The following is a 26,796-nucleotide window of genomic DNA, read 5'->3' on the forward strand; positions in this document are numbered from 1 at the left end:
AAGGTTTAAATACACATATGAACAGATTCAAAAACAACATCTTCCCTGCCGTTATCAAGCTTTTGAATGGACGTTTCTAATGTTAGGTTGATCTCTCTCTCTCTCTGCACCTTCTGTGGCTGTAACACTGTATATTGCAACCTCTGAAAAAAAGAACTGGAAGTGATATCATCGACCGTAACAGACCAAGACACACAAGTAGAAAGTGGGACAGAATACCAGCGCTTCATTGGAGGCTCATTGATGATGTTACATGGCATGGTGACAAAATGTCTGAGAACAAATTTACCAGCTTAGCAAACACACAGTCCAAAGATGTGCAGGTCAGGTGAATTGGCCATGCTAAATTGCCCGTAATGTTAGCTAAGGAGTAAATGTAGGGCTATGGGTAGGTTGCGCTTCGGCGGGTCGGTGTGGACTTGTTGGGCCGAAGGGCCTGTTTCCACACTGTAAGTAATCTAATCTAATCTAATCACTCTCACAACCTGATCCATTACCTGAGCTACAAATCTTCTCCAAAAATTACAAACTCTATTCTGCACTCTGTTCTGCTCTTCTGATGCACTTTGTGTGGTACGACCTACCTGTAGAGCACGCAAAACCACACTTTCCACTGCTCCGCAGTATTTGTGGTAACAATAAATCAAAATCAAACTCAAAAACAACAGATTCAAGAACAGCTTCTTCCCTGTTGTTATCAGACTTATGAACAGACCTCTCATATATTAGAGTTGATCTTTCTCCACACCTTCTCTAACTGCTACACTACATTCTGCTCTACTAGCCTGATGTACTTATGTAAGGCACGATTTGTCTGGTTACCATGCAAGACAATACTTTTCACTGTATCTTGGTATATGACAATAATAAATCAAATCAAATTAAATCAATGTGTGCTAGGGGCTTTGTAAATGCAAATTCTCCCTTTCACCCTACCAGGAAATCCAATCTAACCTAAATTCTTAAGGGACGGGTTTGTGAATTACAGGAATTTTATGCTGAGAAATTTGCCAAAATCATTTCTGTTCCATTGTAAATCTACTCTTTCTTACAGCATTGCTGGGTGTCTTATAGATGAACTGAGTTTGGGCAGGTTGCCGATAAGACTAACCAAACAAAAGAATCTATGTCACACAAACATAACAGTGCAAAATCTCTGACATGGTTAAGGTGTGCAGAACACACCCACCTCACCATTGTGGAAGATATATTTGTCCTCTGTGCAATGTAAATGAATACTTTTTCATGGATGAATCGAGAAATGGCTAATCAGGTCTATCCGGTTCTGACACTCAGTGTAAGAGGTACGAGACCACACCTACTCTTTTAATTCAATCATCGCATCCATTTCACCACCACACAGTTTCACTCACCTGAGCAACGCAGGACACTGTCAACTTGGATACACAAACCATTCCAGCATTTCTTAAACATAATCTGAAGCACATCACATCAAGTAAGTATTTCCTTATTATTATTAGACTGCTGCATGGATTTGAAGTAGAGTTTTATCTTTGTTGAGTGAGGTGGAACAGTCCCCTGCCAACACCTGCTCAGTGAGTGTTCAGCGCTCAGTTCTACAGTTAAATGATTTAAGTATTGAAAGCATTCAGCAGCTGTTTGGAGCAGTGGGTCAACATTCCAGACAACACGGCAGGTTGTGTAAATTAAGTGTAGTTCTTTGATTTCTGGCTGCAGAGACTGCTGCTGCTGTCAAGTCAATGTTTTCATGACAAGCTAACACTTCCATATCTATAACTATTTGCCATAAGAACTAGCACAAGGTCGGCTTGGGGGGGCTGGTGGGCGGGTGGGGCAGGAGTTGGTGCATAAATACGCCAGCCTTGCTCCTGAAGCTCTCAGTGTCAGTGAAGATTATGAACACCAGGGCCTGATCCCAGACCTCTGCCAATCCTACTTTTGAGACGCTTCTTACAGGAGTGCTGAACTAATTTGCAGCACTGCTTAAATCGTACATTACAACTAGCAACTTTTTCTTGTGTTTACACTGAACACAAACCAACTCATCTTTGTGATTGGGATTTTCTATTTACCACCCCCCCACCCAACTCCATCTAAATAGATAACTGTGGAAACCTGTTTTATGGGTAACTGATGATAGCACATGTGATTTACAGCAGAAAAAAATGTCTCTTTACCATCAGCTGACAGCTATTCCTTCACAATCTGTAATACTAAATTGCCTCTTTCCACTAAATTATAACATTGGGTGGCACGGTGGCTCACAGTGCCAGGGACTTGGGTTCAATTCCAGCCTCGGGCGACAGTCTGTTCTCCCAGGTCAGGTGAATTGGCCATGTTAAATTGTCCACAGTGTTAGGTGCATTAGTCAGAGGGAAATGGATCTGGGTGGGTCTTTGGAGGGTCGGTGTAGACTTGTTGGGCCGTAGGGCCTGTTTCCGCACTTTAGGGAATCTAATCATGTACCTGTTTGCATGAAAATAATATTTTACACTAGTGCAATAAGAGGCACTTACTCAAGGGGACTGTGAATGTAACTGTATTTGTATCTGATTTATGTTTGATGCAGATACTAGCATAGAGTAAAAGGTACAAAGCTTTGTAAATTAGTGAGAGTCGATCTTTTTGAGATGTATCTCTGTTAAGTTGCTGCAAACTTTTAAGACAATGTCTTAAAATCATAGATTCTTGAGGGAAAATTTATCTCATTACACCTCTCCTGATTTTTGATAATTCTGCCAAGTTCAGGAAGGTATCTTAAAAACCTGCTTTGCAGACAGAAAATGAAAACACACAAGAGAATCAAACTGTACACATTAGGATGTCATTGCACGAGTAACTCATAACAAACCATTAGAATAGAAAACAAAGATCAGCGGATGCTGGGAATCTGAAACAAACCACACAAAATTGCTCAGCAGGTCTGGCAGTCTCAGTGCTAAGAAAGCAGAGTTAATATTTCACATCCAGTGACCATGCTGAGTGTCAGCAGCAATTTCTGTCTGGTTTACAACTGGTTTTCAGAGTTATAAAGGGGCGGAATATCTATGATATCAGAAAATCCTTTTGTTGTGGCTGGAACTGTACTGCACACAGTGAAAAGTCCTGGAAGTTAAGATACTCTGTTGTTTTAACATGCTTGCCAATGAACATAATGACTTGGGTATTTAGTGTTACTTTTGCATCAATTTATATATCTGCAATTAGCAGAATGGAGTTGGCGTTTTGCTGTTCACATGAGTCCAGGTCTCTGTGGCAACATGATGTTGTGCACACATTTTGTGTGGAGCTGTGGATGGTGAAGGATGAGGGACCAATCTATCCATTTCACATGATAGCATAGTATCGGTCTCCTCATTCTGCTTTCTATTGGGGTGTATTGGGCAGATCTGCAGGTCAACACTGAACTTTCATGGATGGACCATTCTTGGTCATCAAGTCCTGAAATAGACTCCAAATCTAAGGTTTCTAATTCAGAGAGCAAGAACACTAGCCATTGCACCACAAAACCCTGTATGAACAAGGTTCCATGCACAAGTTCACAGGTAGAATGGAATAGCTAAGAACTGGTTGAGATTCAGTGAGAGTAATTGATCTGTTTTAAGAATACTCTTGAAAATGGAATGAAACTTTGCAAATTTGAAAGTTTTTTTTTGAAGAAGTCAAAATATTGAGCCTAAAACGATTTGAGGGTATTTTTCAGTTGATGATAAATCAGACAGGAGGCTGACTCCTGCAGTCAGAAGTGAACTAAAGCTAGATAAGGCACTAGATAAACTCTCAACAAGTTGAGTACAATGTGGAAAGGGGACAGGAAGCGAATGGGTACCATTCAGGGCAAAGGTAACAGTTATAGAGTCATAGAGATGTACAGCATGGAAACAGACCCTTCGGTCCAACCCGTCCATGCCAACCAGATATCCCAATCCAATCTAGTCCCACCTGCCAGCACCCGGCCCATATCCCTCCAAACCCTTCCTATTCATATACCTCTTAAATGTTGCAATTGTACCAGCCTCCACCACATCCTCTAGTGGTTCATTTCATGGAACTTAGTGTAGGATTTTGTTATAAGCAGCCAGGTTGTGGATACATCTGGAGTTTATTTAAGATGGAGTTTAAGGGGACTGAATACAGCATTACAAAAAGAATGATGACATGTTTTCAGTTGTGGTGGAATAAAGGCAGAGGTGGTGACTGTCAAAACTTTGGAGGTGCAAGTAATTGGTCTCAGCTGCTGGATAAAGTTTCAAACTCAGTTCTGGATTGAGCTAAATGCCAAGCATGCTACCATTGGAACTCAACCTCAACAAGATGATGAAATCAGAAATTGGGTTGTTAAGATTGTGCTTGGAGGTAAGCAACCCGACGTTAGATTATTTCCAATGAGAAAAGACAAAGGCAAAAACAAACAAAGAACTGTGGACACTGAAAATCAGAAACAAAATGTAAAGTTGCTGGAAAACTCAGCAGGTCTGGCAACCTCTGTGGAGAGAAAGTAGAATTAATGTGTCGGGTCCAGTGACCCTTCCACAGAAAATCATGAAACAAAGACCACGATTCCTTTATAACAGGACATTGAATATCTAACCTGAACAGAAATATTGCAGAAAGGAGCTCAATAATGATGAGGTACCATGAGTATACACAAAGGAACTATCTCTATGGTAATCAAAAAATCATAGACTTATCACAGCACAAAGGGAAGTTATTTGAGCCATGCAACCAGAGCCACCAGGCTGCGAGGGTGAGTTTGGCTTGTTCCACTCTTCAGCTTTCCTTGTAACCCTGAATTTTTTCTTCTCCAATTACTCAACAAATTCCCTCCTGAAAGTCACGAGCTAATCCACCTCCACCCAGCTCCCAGGCTGTGCAGTCCTGATAACACAGTGACTGCATCAAAAACATTTTCTTCATTCCATCTGTGGCTCTTTTGACAATCACTTTAAAATTTCTGTCCTTTGGTTCATGACTGTTCTGCCGAACAGCAAGACCGTCTTTCTCTTTGACTTGACTCCGCGTGAAGTTGATCACCTTGATCAAATTCCCTCTCCACTCTTGTCTGTAAGGTGGTAGTGAGCTGCCTTCTTGAACCACTGCAGTCTATGTGCTGTAGTTGGACCCACATGGACATTAGCGACGGAGTTGCAGAAGTTTAAGCCGGTGAAACTGAAGAAAGAGAGATACATTTCCAAGTCAGGATGGTGAGAGGATTGGAGGGGAACTTGCAGGTGGTGGGTTCCCATGTAGCTGCTGCCTTTGTCTTTTGAGATGGAAGCGGTCATGAGCTTGGAGGGATCTTTGGTGTATTTCTGCAGTGCATCTTGGAGATTGCTCACTAGCAATGTGTGCTTCGGTGATGGAGCAAGTAGATGATTATGGATCTGGTGCCAGTCAAAGGGGCTGCCTTGCCCTGGATGGTGTCAAACTTCTTGAGTGTTGTTGGAATTGTACCCATCGAGGCAAGTGGGAAGTGTTCCATCACACTCCCAACTTGTGCCTTGCAGAGGGTGGACATGCTTTGGGCAGTTAGGAACAGAGTTGCTCACTATATTATTCCTTACCTCTAAACCTGCACTTGTACGCACTGTGTTATGTGGCAGGTACAGCTGAGTTTCTGGTCAGATTGTTAATAGTAGGGGATTCAGTGATGGTACATCTTTGAATGTCAAAGGGTGGTGATGGTTAGATTATCTCTTATTGGAGATGGTTATTGCCTGGCATTTGTGTGGCATGAACGCCACTTGGTACTTGTCAGCTCCAGCCTAGTTATTGTCCAAATCTTGTTACTTTGAACATAAAGACTACTTCAGTACCTGGGGAGTGGTGAATGATTTTGAACATCAGCGAATATCCCCACTTCTGACCTTATGATAGACAGAAGGTTATTGATGAAGCATTGATGATGATGATCAGGCTTTTTCATTCTATATACACAATTGAAGTTACTCTTCTCCGGAGCCTGGATCAGGAATCTTTTCTACGAACACTCTGAAATCTTCATATTTTCCTCAAAGCTCAGTTCCCAGAACTGAAAACGATATTCAAGATAATGTGTAACCTCAGGACAGTGTCAAACCCCCATCAGCTGTTCTACTGATCACCTTCTCTCTGTCACAAGGTCAGAAGTGGGAATGTTTGCAGATGATTGCACAATATTCAGCACCATTCATGACTCCTCAGATCCTCAGAATCCTACGCCCATACGTAGCATAGTCTGGACAACATCCAGGTTTGGACTGATAGGTGGGAGGTAAGATTAGCATCATGGCAGAAAGATTTGCATCATGGAAGTGCCAGAGAATAACTATTTACAACAAACAATAATCTAACCTTCTCCTTTTGATTATTACTATTTTATAAAGCTAAATCCTCCAGCATCAAACTCCTGGGGGGTTACCATTCACGGAAACTAAACTAGGCTGCCCCACAACTACTGTGGTTGCAAAAGAAGCTCAGAGGCCAGGAATTATGTGGCAAGTAACTCACCTCCTGTCTCTGTACTACCTATCCACCTGCAAGGCAGAAGAAGACAGGAATGTGTTGGAATGCTGTCCACTTGTCTGGATAGGTGCAGCTCCAACTACACTTAAGAAGCATAAAACCATCCACGATAAAGAAGCCTGTTTGGTTGGTTCCCCCATCCACCACCGTCTGCATTCACTCCCTTCGCCAATGACACACCGTGGCAACAGTGTATAAAAGGTGCAGTGCACCATTCCTGACTCCTCAGATACTGAGGAATCCTATGCCCATACGGAGCATACTCTGGACAACACCTTGGCAACAGTGTATACAAGGTGCACTGCAGCAACTCCCCCAGCTCTTCTGACTGCACTTTCTAAACCCACAACCAATACCATCCCGAAGGACAAGGGCAGCAGATATTGGAAAATCACCATGTGTAGGTTTCTCTCCAATCCACACACTGTCGTGGTTTTGAACCATATCACTACACCTGTGGTGTCACAGAATCAAGATACTCAAAACCCCATTTAACACCACCGTGGTTATCCCTACAATTCAAGGACTGCACCAGTTCAAAAAGGTAACTCACTATCACCTTCTCAGGGGCAATTAGCTCAGGCGATAAACTCTGTCTTGGCTAACAATCCTATCATCACGTGAACAATTTTTTAAAGCAATGTTTTATAAAGGTTAAATGTAATACAATTAGTTTAATGTTCTATGTCTGTATTTATAAAGGTAATAATCCTATGCACTTTTTGAACTAGTTTTTCCACCTCTCCTGCCCATCTTCGTTCATAGAGATCAGTGGGTATCATGGATGCTGCACCCCATTTAGAAACCTGCTGCTGCGTTTACACTGTCTCTCCTCATCCTTCCTAAATGGATCAGTCTGTTTTTCACATTCCTTTGCTTTTTCAACTTCACATGGAAAAGCAACAATGGTACAAAAGGCAGTAGTAAGTCCAGTGACACATCAAAAACAAATAAGTGCCCACAAGCAAAGAAAGGAAGAGAAAGAGAACTTTAATTTAAGCTTTATGTATTCTCGCGAGGATCTAACTCCACTGTCGTACTGTGATAAAAGTTAGAGGATGCACCCTCACCTGATGAAGAGGCAATGCTCTGACAGCTTGTGATTTCAAATAAACCTGTTGGATTATTACCTGGAGTCATGTGACTCCTGATCTTTTCCTTGAGATGCCCTCAGCTCTAAGCTTCGGAATGCCCTTCCTAAAATCCGCTCTGCCTTTCTCTCTTCTAAAATGCTCTTTAAAGCCTAACCCTTTGATGAAAGCTTCGGTCATCATCTCTAATATCTCTTTAAACATCTCAGTATCTAACAGTGTTAGATAATGCTCCTATGAGTATGTCGCTTGCTTGGGTAGGTCGTATCAAGTCACAGGGGCTAGCTCAATGTTAACTGTTGCTGTTAGTGAAGTGTAATTGAATCCAAGTAAGGTAGATTCATGAAGTAGGTAGACATCAACACTAAAATAATCGTGTAACTTGGACCCTCTTGCAACATAATTTTCAAGGTGGCAAAAACAATGACTGCAGATGCTGGAAACCAGAGTCTAGATTAGAGTGGTGCTGGAAAAACACAGCAGTTCAGGCAGCATCCGAGGAGCAATAAAATCGACGTTTTGGGCAATATAATTTTCAACAAACTGCAATTATCATAACCTGAAATGTTTCCAATTCCATACACCACCCTGTGACTTGGACTCAGGCATAAAAATACCTCACTGTTTTTGGGCAGTAAACATTACCCAATCAGGACAAAAATCACTGGAGCCCAGGTTCAGTTACCAATCTCTGCACTGCATGCACACAATTACTGATTACTTCACTTGGTCTTATATTTAAGAAATCTTATCCAAGAGATAAGCACACGTTGCTGACACAAGACGCATGAGAGCTTTACTGAAGTGTTGCAATCAATGAGTAACGCAGGACTGGTTACACGGCTGGTAATTATCTGCTGAAAACATGCACAGCCTACGTAAATAATTTAGGTGTGTGATTTCGATGACATCCAAAATAAAGGCCCTGACTTTTCACACAACTTAAGCAAAAGGAATGTCTGAAACCTATTTGTAGTACAATAGGAAAATATCCATAAGTAGGTCATGTTGGTTACTGTTGGTTTACAATCATAAGTTCAACATTTTTTGGCATCTGTTAGGTTTTCTTTGTAAAATCATTGCAAAATTTTGTTCAATGGCTGCTCTCTTCCACATTGGTGAAACTGACCACTAATATGGTCCAAAACAAAGAACTGTCTGTGAATACTTGGTAGGTTTCAACATGTTTGGAGATGTTATCACACATCTCTAAAGGAGGTGGACATGAACTCAGGCCTGCTAACTTGGAGCTAGGGACACTACCATTGTGACACAAGAACTATCTGCATCAAAGGCATTAGGTTGCATTAACCCCTTGATCGCCATGCCAGCTTTAAACATCTGGAGTTATATACCAGTTGTTAAATTTTGAGCCATTAGTAGAACACTAATTAAACCAAAAGTTAAAACAAAATGAAGCTGTTCATTTTCATGGATACAGTGATTTTGACTTTGTTTTCCTTCCTTGAAGGGTTGATAATAAGGAGACATACATTTAAAGTAAAGGGCAGGACAGTTCAAGAAGAGTTGAGGAAAATGTTCCCCCGGACCCTCCCCTATCCCTGGAGAATGGAGGGGATTTGCAATGCATTGCTTGGGAAAATAGTAGGGGTTGGAAATATCACTACCTTCAAAAGTATGTGGATGAGTATTTAAAATATCATATGATTAAAGGCTATGAGCCCGGTGCTGGCATATGGAATTAGTGTAGATCGGTTTGATACACTCAATGGGCTGAAGGACCTCTCCTGAACTGTATGACTCTATAACTAAAATAAACCAAACTTGTTTTAAGACAGAAATCTCCCAATGTCCTACTTCATTGCAAAATGAGTGAAGTTCCTATTTGATAAATCATCTGTAACAGTTGCTGATATTACAACATGAGGATGCAGTTTAAAATAATTAAAGAAGCAATTACTTGTTCAATTATAATGCTTAAAGAAAATTCTGTGGGCAGTTAGGATGTATGATTATAATTGGTAAATTCCTTAAAAAGAGAGCAGTAGTTATAGAGGAAGTAATGAGATCATAAGCTGGAGGAACATAATTATACAATTAGGTTTCTCTTGAAGTGGACATGGCATAACTGACTGAACCTTGAGGCTGTGGAAGGGAACTAGGTGCTGTCTTATCTTAGAAACTTTACGAATGAAGCCAGCCGCCAACACCACCAAATTCCCCACCCTCCTCCCAGTTCCAAAGTGGGATCATAAAGGGAGCACATTTAGAAAGCCATGATTTGGAGGTGTTGGGGTGTTGGACTGGGGTGGACAAAGTTGAAAGTCACACAACACCAGGTTTATTTGGAAGTACCTGACTAAGGAGCAGTGCTCCGAAAACCCGTGCTTCCAAATAAACCTGTTGGACTATAACCTGGTGTTGTGTGATTTTCAATTTCAGGTTTGGAAAGCACACTGCACTAACACTTGTGGAAGGAAGGTGTTAAACCTGAAAAGGTTCAGAAAAGATTGGCAAGGATGTTCCCGGGGTTGGAGGTTTTGAGCTATAGGGAGAGGCTGAATAAGCTGGGGCTGTTTTCCCTGGAGTGTCGGAATCTGAGGGCTAACATTATAGAGGTTTCTAAAATCATGATCGGGAGAACAGCCATAGGCCTTTTTTCCAAGGTAGGGGAGTTCAGAACTAGAGGGTATAGGTTTAAAATGAGGGGGAAATATTTAAAAGGGACCTAAGGGGATATTTTTCACACAAAGGGTGGTGCATGTATGGTATGAGCTGCTAGAGGAAGTACTGGATGCTTGTTCCAGTACAACATTTAAAAGGCACCTGGATGTGTATACGAATCAGAAAAGATTTAGAAAGATATGGGCCAAAGACTGGCAAATGGGACAAGATTTATTTACGATATCTGGTCGGTGTGAATGAGTTGGACTGAAAGGTCTGTTTCCATGCTGTACATCTCTATGACTTGACACTGACAAGTTTCAAACAAAGACACAGAACACAGGCTGGTTCTGAAAATCTGTGATAAGAATAGAAAATATTAAAATTGCATCAAATATCAGTCAGCACCTGGGATCAGCGTAAAGCAGCATAACGTGTTTTGGATGCACATTTTGCAACAACAGCATTTTGCACACACCCATAACATGAGAACTTATCTTTCCTCTTTATTGATAGTGATAACTTTGTTGTGGAATACCAGCTTGATCTATCTTTATTTCCTTTTTTTTTACTTTACTGAATACTGTCTGCCTGCCAGAAACAATGTATTTTATCACCCCAGTATTTCTCTGATGGATCAAACCCTATGATTTAAAGCTAACTTTAAAAAATAACTTCCTCATGTTATGACAAGCAGATGGATACCGTAATAAAGTTAAAAGAAAACAAAATGTATAAGTCTGTCTTAAGGCAGGATGTAGCCAGAAAGCTGAAGGAATGTTGGCCCTTGTTTCAAGGGAGTTTGAGCGTAACAGTAGGAAATTCTTACTGTAAATGTACACGGTGTTGGAGAGACCACATCTGGATGCACAGGGTGCTGTAGAGTCCACATCTGGATATACAGGGTGCTGGAGAGACCACATCTGGAGTACGGAGAACTGTTTTAGTCCCCTTACTTAAGGAAAGATATAATTACATTGTAGGCCGTTCATAGAAGGTTCACTTAGCTGACCCATCCACATGGCAGGACTATCTTACCAGCAAAAGGCAAACAGGTGGTACTGTATTAACTGGCATTTAGATTAATAAGAGGTCATCTCAATGGAACACACCGGATTCTTAAGGGGTTTGACAGATCAATGGTGCTTCCATTCATGGGAGAGTCTAGGACCAGAGGACACAGTCTCAGAATAAAGGGATGTTGGTTTAAGACAGAGATGAGGAGGGCATTCTTCTATCAGAGGGTTGAAAAACTTTGGAACTCCTTGCCACAGAGAGTTTTGGGGGAAATCATCCATATTTAAGGGCTGAGATAGAGAGATTCTTGATCAGTCGGGGAATTGATAATTATGGAGAAAGGTTTAGGAAAGTGGACGTGAGGAATGTTGGATCAGCAGTGATTCTATTGAATGGCAGCGCAGGCTCAAGGCACTGGTAGGCCTAATCGTGTTCCTATTTCTTTTGATCTTATGGATAGGGTTCAGTAAGGAAGGCATTAAAGGCAGTCAGGACTAGGCGGGAATGTGGATTCGCGGTCACAATCAGTTCAGCCATAACTTGAAGGATTTGAAGGACTCTTACCCAGGTCATTGCACATTTGCTTGTATGTTAGGACTGTGCACATTACAGAGAGCTGCAGCTTTCTCAAACTTGAATAGTTGTTACCCCCTACATTAGAGCAAGAAGTCTGAAATAGAGCGGTTTCTTCCTGCATGCTACTTTGCCAGGAAGAATACTGCTGGGTGACATCCTTACATGCTAACAGTCTGCAAAGGCTAAAGATATTTAGTGCCAGCAGTGAGGCAATAGGGCCAAGGAGAGGGATAGCTGTGCAGTAAGGAAAATAGATCTTTGACTTGACATATGATTGGTGTCAAGGGAGCACAGGAAAACATAACTAGCTAAGTATTGAGACAAAACTACATAATTCAACAAAGTGTGGAACATCTCTATCTAAGGTTTGTTTTTTCTTGTAATGTTTAGCTTCAGAAGTCACATTGGCCAGCTCCCCACGGTGCGATATTTTGTGTGTGTTGAAGCCACATCGTTAGCACCCATCAGTGGACCCTAAGCTTTCCAGCTCATCAGCTGCTTTGGAACCATATCAGCTCACCTAGACATAGATTACACAGACAGAGGGGTATGTCAAAACTTGAGTGGGAGCTAGAGCATGTATCAGCCTTCACTCTCGGGAGGAGGGGAAGGACAATGATATTAACTTCCTTTCTGCACTGGAATTGGGCAGTGATGGAGTTAAAATTCCCATCTAATCTCGAACTTGTTAATAGTAATATGCATAGTAATAATCTCGAGTTCCATTAAGTGAATATACAATTGCAACTTGTTTTGCCATTCTATTCTACTCTATTTTAGAAGAAACTTGCTATGTTTTGTCAAAATAAACTGTTCTTGTGTAAAAATACACAGTAATGCTCCAAAAGGACACTGTTATGATACACTCTGAACTATGCTCAAATTTTCTTTTAGGTTTCTGGTTCAAAGATATTTATTGGAATATCTAATACAATGGCATCACTTCGAACATTTTTAATGGTCACTTGCCTAATATCCAATCTGTGGGATGTTGGAAGATCAGAGATCACAACCTCAACATCATTGACTTCATCTGCAAACAATGAAACCTCATCAATGTTGATCACTCTCACCTCAGCAGGGATGATGACATCATCGGTAGAACCTTCATCTACCTTTCCAACAACTATGAATACAACAATGGTCATCATGGCCAATACCAACATGTCTTCTGTAGCGTTAACAGGCAGCAGCCCACTAACATCCACTTCACATATGAGCAGTTTATCCACTCCCAGTAGCACTGGAACACCAGTCAATTCTTCTGTGGGAGCTGCTAATGACTCAACTGCATCAACTATACCTGTAGAGAGCACAAGTAACCCAAATGTGACACTGTCTATGACAAGCCACTTCAGCACAATTAACAGCACGACTGAGTTAATGTCTACCACATTCCAAAACACCAGTGATGTTAATGTGATGGTAAATTTGAACATGACCACTGCAGCAACCACAGTCCAGTCCAATGATACAGCTACCACAGAATATACAACTTCAGGGAACACAACGGCTGCAACTTCTACATCAACGATATCTAGCAACACTTCAACAACTGCTCCAGGGAATGAGACAAACAGTACTTCAACCACATTAGCTTCACTTCCCACCACTTTTCATCAGAGTACCACAAGAAGTCCAGCTGATGTAACAACTACCATTAGTTCCATCATTACTACAACTGTTGCCAGATCGACTGAGAAAGGTAAAGATTTAAAATTAAATACTAAGGTAGATCTTACACACTTCTGCTCCAAATGCTGCACGAATCCACGATCCCGAAACATATTAACCCAATGAACGATCAGAGGACAAGAACCCCTAATGCTGTCGCTTTGCCACTAGAAAAGATGGGGACAGGTCTATGGTGGAGTCAGGCAGTAGGAGCTTGATTGAAAATTGAGGTGCCTCTGGAAAAGTCTGTAAAGCTAAGAATTTAGGGGCCCAGGGCAGTTGACCCTCTGGAATGGAGGGAAACCTTTCTGGATAACAGGTGGGAGTCACAGGGATGATGGCCATAGCTCTGCCTTTGAGCCATGGAGCCTTGGTCTCCAGTTGCTGCATGGGCTGCCACCAAGAGGTACATTGACTCTCCTGATCTACCTCTAACCAATGACATCCTTTCTTCAATAATCCTTTTTCTCAGTACGATATAGCCACCAGTTAGAAATCTCTTTGGGCACTCACTCCTTTGAATTACATACACAGAGACTCTAATTAGTTCATTGACATAGGCTAGGCCACTTCTATATGTTTTTTGTCAGTATGTGCAACAAATCAGAATTAATCAGGGACCTCGAAGTGAAGGAGCCATTGGGAAGTAGTGACCATAATACAATAAGCTTCAATCTGCAATTTGAGAGGGAGAGGGTACAATCGGAAGTGACAATATTTCTGTTGAATAAAGGGAATTATGGAGCTATGAGGGAGGAGCTGGCCAAAGTTCAATGGTGCTATAACCTTAGCAGGGACGACAGTGGAGGAACAATGCCAGATATTTCTGTGTATAATGCAGAAGATGCAGGATCACTTCATTCCAAAAAGGAAGAAAGATCCTAGGAGGAGGCATGGGTAGCCGTGGCTGATGAGGGAAGTTAAGAAACATATAAAGTTAAAAGAGAAAAAGTATAACATAGCAAAAATAAGTGGGAAAACAGAGGACTGGGAAGCTTTTAAAGAACAACAGAGGATTACTAAGAAGGAAATATGCAGAGAAAAAATGAGGTATACGAAGGTAAACTGGCCAAAAATATAAAGGAAGATAGGAAAAGGTTTTTTAGGTATATGAAAGGCAAAAAAATGGTTAAGACTAAAATTGGGCCCTTGAAGACAGAAACAGGGGAATATATTACGGGGAACAAAGAAATGGCAGAAGAATTGAATTGGTCCTTCAGATCTGTGTTCACTGGGGAAGACACAAGCAATCTCCCTGAGGTAACAGTGGCTGAAGGACCTGAACTGAAGGGAATTTATATTTGCCAGGAATTGGTGTTGGAGGGACTGTTAGGTCTGAAGGTTGATAAGTCCCCGGGGCCTGATGGTCTACATCCCAGGGTACTGAAGGAGGTGGCTTGAGAAATCGTGGATGCGTTAGTGATTATTTTCCAGCGTTCGATAGATTCGGGATCAGTTCCTGCGGATTGGAAGGTGGCTAATGTTATACCACTTTTTAAGAAAGGTGGGAGAGAGAAAGCAGGAAATTATAGACCAGTTTGTCTGACCTCAATGGTAGGAAAGATACTGGAGTCTATTATAAAGGATGAAATTATGACACATCTGGATAGTAGTAACAGGATAGGTCAGAATCAGCATGGATTTATGAAGGGGAAATCATGCTTGACTAATCTGGAATTTTTTGAGAATGTAACTCTGAAGATGGATGAGGGAGATCTAGTAGATGTAGTGTACCTGGACTCTCAGAAAGCTTTTGATAAAGTCCCACTTAGGAGGTTAGTGAGCAAAGTTAGGGCGAATGGTATTGAAAGTACTAACTTGGATTGAAAGTTGGTTGGCTGACAAGAAACAAAGAGTAGTGATAAACGGCTCAATTTTGGAATGCTAGGCAATGACCAGTGGGGTACCGCAGGGATCAGTGCTGGGACCGCAGCTTTTTACAATATATATTAATGATAAAGAAGATGGTATTAGTAATAACATTAGCAATTTTGCTGATGATACTAAGCTGGGTGGCAGGGTGAAATGTGAGGAGGATGTTAGGAGATTACAGGGTGATCTGGACAGGTTAGGTGAGTGGTCAGATGCATGGCAGATGCAGTTTAATGTAGATAAATGTATGGTTATCCACTTTGGTGGCAAGAACAGGAAGGCAGATTACTACCTAAATGGAATCAATTTAGCTAAAGGGGCAGTACAAAGAGATCTGGGTGTTTTTGTACACCAGTCAATGAAGGTAAGCATGCAGGTACAGCAGGTAGTGAAGAAGGCTAATAGCATGCTGACCTTCATAACAAGAGGGATTGAGTATAGAAGCAAAGAGGTTCTTCTGCAGCTGTACAAGGCCCTGGTGAGACCACACCTGGAGTACTGTGTGCGGTTCTGGTCCCCTAATTTGAGGAAAGACATTCTGGCTATTGAGGGAGTGCAGCGTTGGTTCACGAGATCAATTCCTGGAATGGCGGGACTACCTTATGCTGAAAAACTGGAGCTCAGTTGTATACCCTTGAGTTTAGAAGACTGAGAGGGGATCCGATTGAGACGTATAAGATTATTAAAGGATTGGACACTCTGGAGGCAGGAAACATGTTTCCGCTGATGGGTGAGTGCCGAACCAGAGGACACAGCTTAAAAATATGGAGTAGACCATTTAGGACAGAGATGAGGAGAAACTTCTTCACCCAGAGAGTGGTGGCTGTGTGGAATGCTCTGCCCCAGAGGGCAGTGTAGGCCCAGTCTCTGGATTCATTTAAGAAAGAGTTGGATAGAGCTCTCAAGGATAGTGGAATCAAGGGTTATGGAGATAAGGCAGGAACAGGATACTGATTAAGGATGATCAGCCATGATCATATTGAGTGGTGATGCAGGCTCGAAGGACAGAATGGCCTACTCCTGCACCTATTGTCTATTGTATTTACATTTATATTTCACTATTCAACCTCTGACTCACTAACTTAAGTGTCATTCTTTTGGTTCACCTCTTCCAAACAATTTAAAATGTTCAACATTCCAGTGAATTCTCCCCTTGAGCTCCCACTCCTACAATTCTCTCCAACTGCAATGTTCATTACCTCTCCACATTAGAGACACAGACAGGTTGAGAACAATCATGTTTTGAGACATTTATAACACATATAAAGAGCATCACTTTCACGATCACAAAACATAAGATGATTCTGGACAGCATTTGCTCACATCTATTTTGAAACTGTGATAACTTTACCTGAAGAGATCACTGACATTCTTCAGCAGAATTAAATTGAACTTATTTTTCACCTTGCTCTTGGAAGTAATTTTGAAACAGCTAAGCTTTTAACATCTTGCAGAGTCAACCTTATGTACGTATCAGTTAATATAACCAACAGCAATAAGTTTATCCTACTGAAGAAAATTCCAGTTCATGGTCTCACCTGTGTATTAAACCACAAATGTGGGTTTTGCTTTCATTTATATAAACTGTCATTTGTTGCTGCTAGAGTAATGAATTATTAAGGAAGAAACATGACAATGTTGGGTAGCTTTTTTTTCCTGTGCTATTTCCATGACCTGACTCATTACACATTGACCCATTTATTTTTAAAACTTTTCAGATCCAGTCCCTGTGCCAGGAAAAGTTAATGGAGGAGTGATAATTGGAGCCATTCTTGGTTGCATTTTGGGAATTATTCTTCTCTCACTTCTGGTTTACACTTTCTGTGCACGTCAAAAATCACATCACTTTAATCATCGCAGAATGTATGACAACATCTCCAATGATCCAGGTATGCAGTTGACAAAATAGCAATCGCAAAATGTTATAATAAAATGTTGACTCTTACAAATACCTCCATGTAGTTATCCGTGCATGTGACATATTACATTATATTTGTTCAAACAACAAATACGTTTTGTACATTATGGAATTATAGAGAAAACAACAAATGCTGGAGATCACAGCAGGTCAGGCAGCATCCATGAAGAGATAGCAAGGTCAGATGACTCTTCATCAGAGCCCAACTTGAAAACTGAGCTCAGAGCTAATGTTTCAGGTCCAGTGACCCTTGCTCAGAACTGGACCCGAAACGTTAACTCTGATTTCTTTTCACAGATGCTGCCAGACCTGCTGAATTTTTCCAGCAACTTCCATTTTTGCCACAAGTACTTATCCATTTTGAAAGGAGTACCATGGACTTCACCTCAGCCATTCCCATTGAAGTTTCACTGCATATTGATTGTTACCTTCAGATCAGCCTCTGTGACATGAAACAGGTTCTCTCATAACTTATCAAAGTGCACTACAGCGCTTTTACTCACATACAATTCTGTCTGTTTTTTTTTGCCCAAATCCATCTCCTTATTGACTTACCCTTGTAGTTTTCTTAATTGTGCCAAATTAGATGTTATGTCTCTGACCAGCAGACTGAGAGCAGGATGCATGACAATAGAGAGAGGAGAGAGGGAGATGAGAGAGGGGGAGAGAGAGGGAGAGAGAAGAGAAGAGAGGAGGAGAACGGGAGTGGGAGAGGGAGAGGGAGAGAGAGAGAGAGAGAGAGAGAAAGCAAGAAAACCATTTGTATATGGGTTAGGGTGGAGATGGTTTCCCTCTCTCTCTCCCACAATCCTGTAACAGTTGAGTGTGAGCTTGGATCAGCTTGTCTAACACCCATATAACAGGAGAAGAAGAAAGCAAAGAACCGCAGACACTGAGAATCAGAACCAAAACAGAAATTGCTGGAAAAACTCAGCAGATCTGACAGCATTTATGGAGAGAAAGTAGAGTTAACGTTTCAGATCCAGTGACCCTTCTTCAGAATGGAAGAGAAATTTAAGAAGCATTAGGTTACTAATTGTCCTGAAATATGTATTCCACACCCCATCTCCTCCAGGAACCTTCTAGCTGTAAGGTTTAGCAGTGTTACCTGAGAGTAGCGATTACAGTAGAGACTGCAGCTTGTCCCAAAGAGGGCGTCCAGCAATGGACCTAAGTCTGGACTCTAATTGAGGACAGGCGAGTGGGTTGCTGTGAGTTGGCCATGCATGTCGGGCTGAGAAAACATTGGGTGTGATGTTTAATTTGTGGGGTTGTCAATCTTTGTAAAAGCCAGTGGACATTAAGGGAAACACATCTATCCCCAATAGTTACACTAATCCAGATACAAGCATGTTGTCAGCCTCTTCTGTAACAGACAAAATGGCTAGCTAAAGGTCTCAGGAGAGGACCTCTCCCATTTCCTCAGAGGGTGGATACAACATCTGCTGCATGGTGCCCAATTTACGGTTATGGCTCCTGCCTCGGCCCCTCCCCTCACCTCCTAGCCTGAACCGGGAAGCTGGAAAATCCAGGCAGGGGAAATACAAATCTGATTTGGGAAAGGATTGGAACAACAAAAGCTGACAAATTTCTTGCAATGCCAAACAAGAAGTCTTTGGAAATAGGTAAAAGTAGAATTAGGGAAGATGACTATTCAATGTTTGTAATTCTATTTGACTGAAACTATGCAAGTACAGTCTTATCTTTGAATGGGATGTGGATAGTGTTGACAAAGCCAGTGTTAATTACCTCTGAACTGAGTAGCTTACAAGGCCATTAAGAAGTAGTTAAGAGTCAACCATCTTGCTGAGGGTCTGGAATCACCTTTGCCAAACTGAGTAAGGACAGCAAAGTGTCTTCCTAAAGGGACGGTTGGGTTCTTAAACAATAATCAATATTGGCTACAAAGTCCTTGATGGGTTATCTTTGTATTCTGGCTTTCATTGAACTCAAATTATACCATCTGCCATGGGAGAATTCAAACTTACACCCTCAGAGCATGGGACCAGATTTCTGGATCACTAGCCCAGTGACATTACCATTGTGCTACCACCTCCTTCTGATTAAAAAGCTTCCCCAAAGACTTTATCACATTCAGCACTTTTGGTGCAGTTTCCTTGCCTCCTCATTGATCAAATTTGCATATATTAAAATTGAGAGTTAAATTTTGTCAGAACGGCATGATGGCACAGTGGTTAGCACTGCTGCCTCACAGCGCCGGAGACCCGGGTTCAATTCCCGCCTCAGGCGACTGACTGTGTGGAGTTTGCACGTTCTCCCCGTGTCTGCATGGGTTTCCTCCGGGTGCTCCGGTTTCCTCCCACAGTCCAAAGATGTGCAAGTTAGGTAAATTGGCCATGCTAAATTGCCCATAGTGTTAGGTAAGGGGTAGATGTAGATGTAGATGTAGGGGTATGGGTGGGTATGCTTCGGTGGGGCGGTGTGGACTTGTTGGGCCGAAGGGCCTGTTTCCACACTGTAAGTAATCTAATCTAATCTAAACCGAAGGATGTTGTGTTGAGTTTCATGGAGGGCTTCTCTCCACGAGGCCTATTATGTTTTCTCAGACTATCATCCTAAATTTGCTTCATTAACTCAATGCCAAGACCCTAATGTTCATGTCTCATCCAATACTGCCCATTGCTGCCACTCACTGAAGGCAGAGGTATGTGTCAGGGCTGTGGAATCCCTGGTGCCACTACCATACTTAAAAGACTGTTGTGCACTCGGTAAAATACTGGAATTACCCTGAAAGGTTGGAGATGTTTGCTCTTTGTGGCAGATGAGGAGAGATTTTGCCATCAGGGATCTGGTGGTTGGGATAATGTAATGCAGGGATGGTTTCCTGTGGTGGAGAATGCCAGAGGCTCACCACTCCCTGGGTGAAGGAATTTCTCCTCATCTCAATCCTTAGATTGTGACCCTTGGTTATGAACACCTCCAGTCACAGGAAAAACACTTCTTGTGTTTACTCTGTCTAATCCTATTAGAACTATACAGTTTTCTATGAAATTCCCACTCATCTTTCTAAATGGCAATGAATGTAGTCCTAACTGATCCAATACATTTGACATCCCAGGAATCAGTTTGACAATCTTTCTTTACACTCCCTCACAAGCCAGAACACCCTTCCTCAGATAAGACCAAAACCGCACATTATTATCAAATTTCCTTTCCTGTATGACTGTAACCTCCCCAAACAAAAATGCACCAGACTAACATATTACACTAAGTTTTAACATGAACACATTAACCCTGGCAGCAACCGAAAAGGGCAAATCAGCAGCTGAATATGCACTTCAACAATTTTCATTTCAATTGTTTCTCATCTTTACACTGCCACACTGTTCAATGCAACTGTAAAATCACTCAGGAGGGGAAAGATACATTGTCACAGCGTTTCATGCTCATTGAGGCACATTTACTTAGAAGTGTAGGAAATTACTGATGAACTTATTCGGGCAGCACAGTGGACCAGTGGCTAACACTGCTGCCTCACAGCGCCAGGGATCTGGGTTCAATTCCAGCCTCAGGTGACTGTCTGTGGGGAGTTTGCACATTCGCCCCATGTCTGCGTGGGTTTGCTCCAGGTGCTCTGGTTTCCTCTCACAATCCAAAGATGTGCAGGTTAGGTTTGGCCATGCTAAATTACCCATAGTGCTAGGTTAGGTGCATTAGTCAGGGGAAATGCAAAGTAATAGGGTAGGGGAATGGGTCTGGGTGGGATACTCTTCGGAGGGTCAGTGTGGACTTGTTGGACCGAAGGGGCCTGTTTCCACACTGTGGGGATCCTATGATTATCAAAAGGAAGGTTGATGTTGGACACATGATGGGGTTTACTGCTCCACTGCAAGGAATTATGAGTCAATCTATGACGACATTTGACAAATGCAACCATAAGCTGCCAAAAATCCATCAAAGTAAAAAAGTGTCCAACCTAGTAGTATTATCACAAGACTACTAATCAAGTGGCCCTGTAAATGTTCTGGGGACCCAGATTCAAATCCTGCCATAATAGACAAGCAGGAGGCTGGAAGAACACGGCAAGCCAGGCAGCATCAGGAGGTGGCGAAGTCAACGATTCATGTGGAGACTCTTCACCCTGATGCTGCCTGCCTTGCTGTTTTCCTCCAGAATCCTGTTGGTCTACTTTTGATTCCAGCATCTGCAGTTATTTTGTCTCTAATCAAATCCTGCCATGGCTGATGGATGAATTTGAATTCAACTTCTGAAAATAAAAATCTGAAACTAAAAATCTAATGATGGTCTTGAAACCGTCTTTGGGGAAAAAAGCCCATCAGGTTCCCCAGTGCCTTCGAGAGAAGGAAATTCCTGTCCTTATCCAGTCTGTCCTATATGCAATTCCAGACCCAAAGCAAGGGGTTGACTTTTAACTGCCTTCTGGGCAATAAAGGATGAGCAATAAATGCTGCCCAAGCTTTATCACATGAATGTGTCTATATTTTAAAAATTAAGTGATTTTTAAAATATATACTGCAAAGTCCAACAGGCTGGTTATCAACTTGTTGATCGTGTGCCATGAATACTCCTGATGTGGCTAGCTAATTCTGGAAAAGGGCTTAAATGGAGAGGCTTGGATCTAGCATGCTACAAACTGAGCCACCCTATCCCCACCTCTTAGAATGAAGCATAATCAAAACCGTTTGGAAGGCATTTGGCACACTTGCCTTCATTGATCAGAGCATTGGGTATAGAAATTGGGATGTCATGCTACAGCCATACAAGACATTGGTGAGACCACGTTTAGAGTATTGCGGACAACTGGTTGCCGTGCTATATGAAGCATGTTACTAAACTGGAAAGGGTGCAGCAAAGATTTACAAGGATGTTACCCAAGACGGAAGGTTTGACCGAGAAGAAGAGGCTGGATAGGCTGGAACTTTTTTTCCTTGGAGTGTAGGGGACTGAGGGGTCATTGTATAGAGGTTTATAAAACCATGAGGGGCATAGTTAAGGTGAATAGTCAAGGTCCTTTCCTCATGGTAAGGGAATCCAAAACCAGAGGGAATAGTATACGGTGCGAGGGGAAAGATTCAAAAGGAACCTGAGGGGCAGCTTTTTCACGCAGATGGTAGGTAAATGGAATGAGCTGCCAGAGGAAGTGGTAGATGCAATGAGGTGGGTCCAATTACAACTTTTAAAAAAACATTTGGACAAGTACATGGACAGGAAAAGTTTAGAGGGATCTGGGCCAAATGCAGGCTAATGGGACTAGTTTAGATTAGGAAACCAGGTCAGCATGGATGAGTTGGGCTGAAGGGCCTGTTTCCATGCTGTATGACTCTATCAGATTTTTTATTAAGTGGAAGTGAACTTTACTTTCCAGCTTTCAATATTTCATGCAGGAACAAATGCAACTAGCTCTTCATCGAGGCTTCCACTGTCTCAGAAACAGAGAACACTGGAGAAACTCAACAGGTCTGGCAGCAGTGATGGAGAGCTGATATTTCAAGTCTGGTATGACTCTTCTTCAGACTCAAAACATTAACTCTGTTTCTCTCTCCACGATGCTGCCAGACCTGCTGAGTTTCCCCAGTGTTCTCCATGGTTGTTTCAGATACCAGCATCTGCAGTGTTTTGCCTTTGATTCTGCTGTATATGATTCTGCAGCATTGCTTTAAGAGCTGGATATGGTATTGAGTCAAGGACAGAGATGGAAACCAGATGACCATATGACCATATGGCTATGTGCAGTCCAGCAGAAGTAAGGCAGAAGCTGGTTGCATCCACAGTTACCTGTAACTGTAAGTTGCAGTCGGAGCTGTTAAATAAACCTGTATAAATAAATGTGTTACTTATATATGAAACAAGAAAAAAAATGACAAACATGCCAATTAAAATCACCGGACTAGAAATGAAGCAATTGATTCTCTTAGATGGGTTAATATTTGCATTGGATTTCTGATTTGATTTGATTTATTTTTTTGATTTGATTTGATCTCTTATTGTCACATGTACCTTGGTATGGTTAATGTTTTGTTTTGCATGCAGTACTGGCAGATCATACCATACAAAGTACATTAGGGTAATAGAACAGAGCAAAGAATACAAAGTTATAGCTACAAAGAAGGTGCATAAAAAGCAAGGTCAACATTAGATTTGAAATTTGAGAGGTCCATTCAGAAGTTTAATAACAGTGGGGAAGAAGCTGTTCTTGAACCTGTTGGTGCGCGTGTTTAAGCTTTTGTATCTTCTGCCTAATGGGAGAGGTTGGAAGAGATTATACTGGGGTGGGAGGGGTCTTTGATGATGTCACTAAAGTTGGAATTTATACATAAGCTAGTTAGTTTATTAATGTCACACAAATGATTACCAATGCACTAGTATGCAAGTTCCTCTCGAGTTATTTCATTCCAATAATGATCACCTTGTGTTCCAATTTATTTCAGTTCTACGTCTGGACAACACAGATGATGTCATTGATTTAAGGTACCAAGAAGGAGCTGCATACTACAACCCAGCAGCATTGAATGAAGTCCCACCTTCCAGTACTGGAAAGACTAATGACCCAAATTATGCAATCCAGATGGATCCCTTACCACCTGCATATGAAAATGTCGCATAATTTGACTCACCTCTGTCTCTTAAAAAACCATTGGTATTGGCACCAAAGAAATATCACTTGCAAACAGACTGTACAGCGATCTTTTATGTACCAATAGTGACATCAAATTGGTTAGAACTTGAAGAATATGATTTATTTTTCAAAGTAAAAGCTGCTGTTGAGATAGAAAAACAACATGGAATTGTACTTACCCCAGATAGCCATAAAAATGGCAAAGAAGACTGTGCCTCCATTATCAAATAGATATGTCAGCTAAAGGGAGCAGAAAGAATGAAAACATTAATTATCTTGTTCCACAGACAGCCCATAACCAATACACAGATACTGAGACATCATGGTATGTTGATTTCTTACAAACTGAATTAGCATTTTCAAGTTCACTGATGCCACATTGAGAAATATTCTTCATAAATTAATGCTTCAATACTCCAGTTAAAATATGAAGTACATTGTGTGCAGATGCTAACAGATTAACACGAGATTTAAAGTTGCTCCTTCAGGTCATTTATTTTGATGGAGATATTGGTAGCCACACTCATTCCTCTGTATTACGTATTTGTCACGACTGCCAGACTTTATACAGTTTACTACCCTGGTGAGATGTAGAACAGACAAACAGAAAAGTAGAATTTCATTGAGTGGCTTGACTGTCAGAGCTTTGTAAAGAAAAAGTAATTCACATCCATTGTTTGCATTGAACAAATTTACACATTGTATCCTTCATTGCCAGACTGTGAACTGATATGCTTGTTCAAATAATCTTACAGTAAATTATTGAGTGACTCAAAAAGAGAGTGTTCTGTGGTAATAATGGCCACTTTCCACGTATTATCCCCAACTTTTCACAAGCTAGATGGCATTGAATCACTCGTGAAGCTATTGTTACTGAATAAGGTCACCTCTCACTTTGAACCCACTACCATCCGAACTATAAAAGGTTTGAGGCACCTGATTTAAAGTATTCATTATTGTCACAGTATTGTTCGATGTGAGTGAGTTCTCTTCCATGCGTGGCTTCAATGTTTGCCGTTCCCAGTTGCTGAGTTGGTGATAGGTCGTGACAAGGATGCCAAGTAAAAGTCATGCAAGCTCCCCACTGAATGGGGGAGGGCAGAGGGACAGGAAAGACAACATGATGGAAGGAATGTGGAAATGAAGGTGGAGAGAAAAGCTACACAAATGCTTCCTCATGTTCAAACACAGGATAACATTAGCAAAGTTGCAACAGCAAATCCCCGAATCAACCTCTTGGGCAGGGAACATTGCAGGAGTGTTGAAAATTTTGAAGAAAGGCAAAATCAAATAACCTGAAGAGGAAAATCAAACCCAAACATGAGGATTCCCCACAGTTTTATACTTATTTTACAATTGCTTATCATTATTTGTTTCTCTTTGATAAAATTAATTAAAGGTGTAAAGTCTTAAATTCCTTCCAATGTTTGTTGATTTTATGAAACATTTTAAACATTTGCTATTTTTAAAAATAATTATTTTTCATCTACCGTTACCTCTACTAGCAGTTCTGAATGTTTAAACAGATCCTCTTGTGCCTTATTTAATTATGTTATCGTATGATCATTCCTCACACTGTCATACACACTTGCATTACAACCACAACTTAATTTCTCCTCTTCTGAAGAGATATTTAATTCACAGTGTGAATACTGATAACTATTACAGAATTATATAACACTAATTCCTTGGAGGTGTGTGCAAGTTAGAAAAACTTACATTCAGCTTGTGCAATAAAGGGTGTGAATGCTCATAGTTTGTTATTAAACTATCCTTTGATTATTTAATATGTGTATGTGCAAATATGTACCTCATTTGTTGTACAGATCACAGAATCTAAACGGTTGGAATTGCTAGTTCTCAGACTGTTTTAAATGTGACCAAAAAATGCTGCAAAAAATTTTATCAGCTATAACTTCTAATTACATAACAGCTTCAACACAGCTACCTTTTCTCACAGAAAAATAATCAGATAAAAAAAAACTAAATCAAAGAGGAGCATTTTAGGAAAGCAAATCAGAGCAGGACTTATGTATTTCGTGGTAAGGTCCAAGGGAATGTTGCTAAACAAAGAGTACAGGTTCATAGCTCCTTGAAAATAGAGTTGCAGGTAGGCAGGATAGTGAAGAAGGTGTTTGGTATACTTTCCTTTGTTGGTCAAAGCACTGAGGTATAGGAGTTGGGAGGTCATGCTGCAGCTGTACAGGACATTGGTAAGGCCACTTTTGGAATATTGTGTGCAATTCTGACCTCCTTATCAGAAAGATATTGCGAAACTTGAAAGGATTTTGAATAGATCTACAAGGATATGCCACAATTGGAGGATTTGAACTATAGGAGAGAGGCTGAACAGGCTGGGGCAGTTTTCCCTGGAGCGTTGGAGGCTGAGGGGTGACCTTATTGATGTTTAGAAAATCATGAGGGGCATGGATAGGGTAAATAGACAAGGTCTTTTTCTTGGGGTGGTGATGTCCAGCACAAGACAGCATAGGTTTAGGGTGAGAGGGGAATGATATAAAAGGGACCCAAGGGGCAACTTTTTCACACAAAGGATGGTGTGGGTATGGAATGAGCTGCCAGTGGAAGTGGTAGAGGCTGATACAATTACATTTAAAAGGCATCTGGGTGGGTATTTGAATAGGAAGGATTTAGAGGAATATGGGCCAAATGCTGGCAAATGGGACTAGATTAGTTTAGGATATCTGGTGTCAGCATGGACGAGTTGGACCGAAGGGCCTGTTTCCGTTCTGTACATCTCTACGACTTTATTAGGACCACAATCAAAGTAGGACAAGGTGAAGTAGATTTCAAGAAGTTTCTCAAGGACAAAGAGAGGTAGAGGGAAAGAGAACTTTGCGAAGGGAATTCAGAAGATGTCTAATGCCACAGGTATCCCAGGTTTAATTGGGTTTTGGCTCCAGCAGGGTGTTTTACCTGAT

At 41.3% G+C, this 26,796-nt stretch overlaps 2 protein-coding genes across 6 annotated transcripts in view; one reads left to right on the forward strand and one right to left on the reverse strand.

Moving 5' to 3' along the window:
- ano3 (anoctamin 3) overlaps positions 1-26,796 on the reverse strand; it is a 573,601-nt gene that overhangs the window by 92,082 nt on the left and 454,723 nt on the right. For all 5 annotated transcript variants that reach the window (XM_072592732.1, XM_072592727.1, XM_072592730.1 and 2 more), the window contains one exon: positions 24,037-24,097. In XM_072592732.1, the coding sequence (XP_072448833.1) occupies positions 24,037-24,097 (61 nt within the window). The remainder of the gene's footprint in view (positions 1-24,036; positions 24,098-26,796) is intronic.
- On the forward strand, positions 1,346-25,644 carry LOC140493819 (uncharacterized). Its single transcript, XM_072592733.1, has 4 exons — positions 1,346-1,456; positions 12,690-13,500; positions 17,060-17,230; positions 23,670-25,644. Exons 2-4 carry the CDS (start codon positions 12,729-12,731, stop codon positions 23,843-23,845), a joined length of 1,119 nt encoding a protein of 372 aa, XP_072448834.1. The 5' UTR covers positions 1,346-1,456; positions 12,690-12,728; the 3' UTR covers positions 23,846-25,644.

The sequence above is a fragment of the Chiloscyllium punctatum genome, chromosome 22 (assembly GCF_047496795.1).
Source record: "Chiloscyllium punctatum isolate Juve2018m chromosome 22, sChiPun1.3, whole genome shotgun sequence".
In the NCBI taxonomy this organism is placed as follows: Eukaryota; Metazoa; Chordata; class Chondrichthyes; order Orectolobiformes; family Hemiscylliidae; genus Chiloscyllium; species Chiloscyllium punctatum.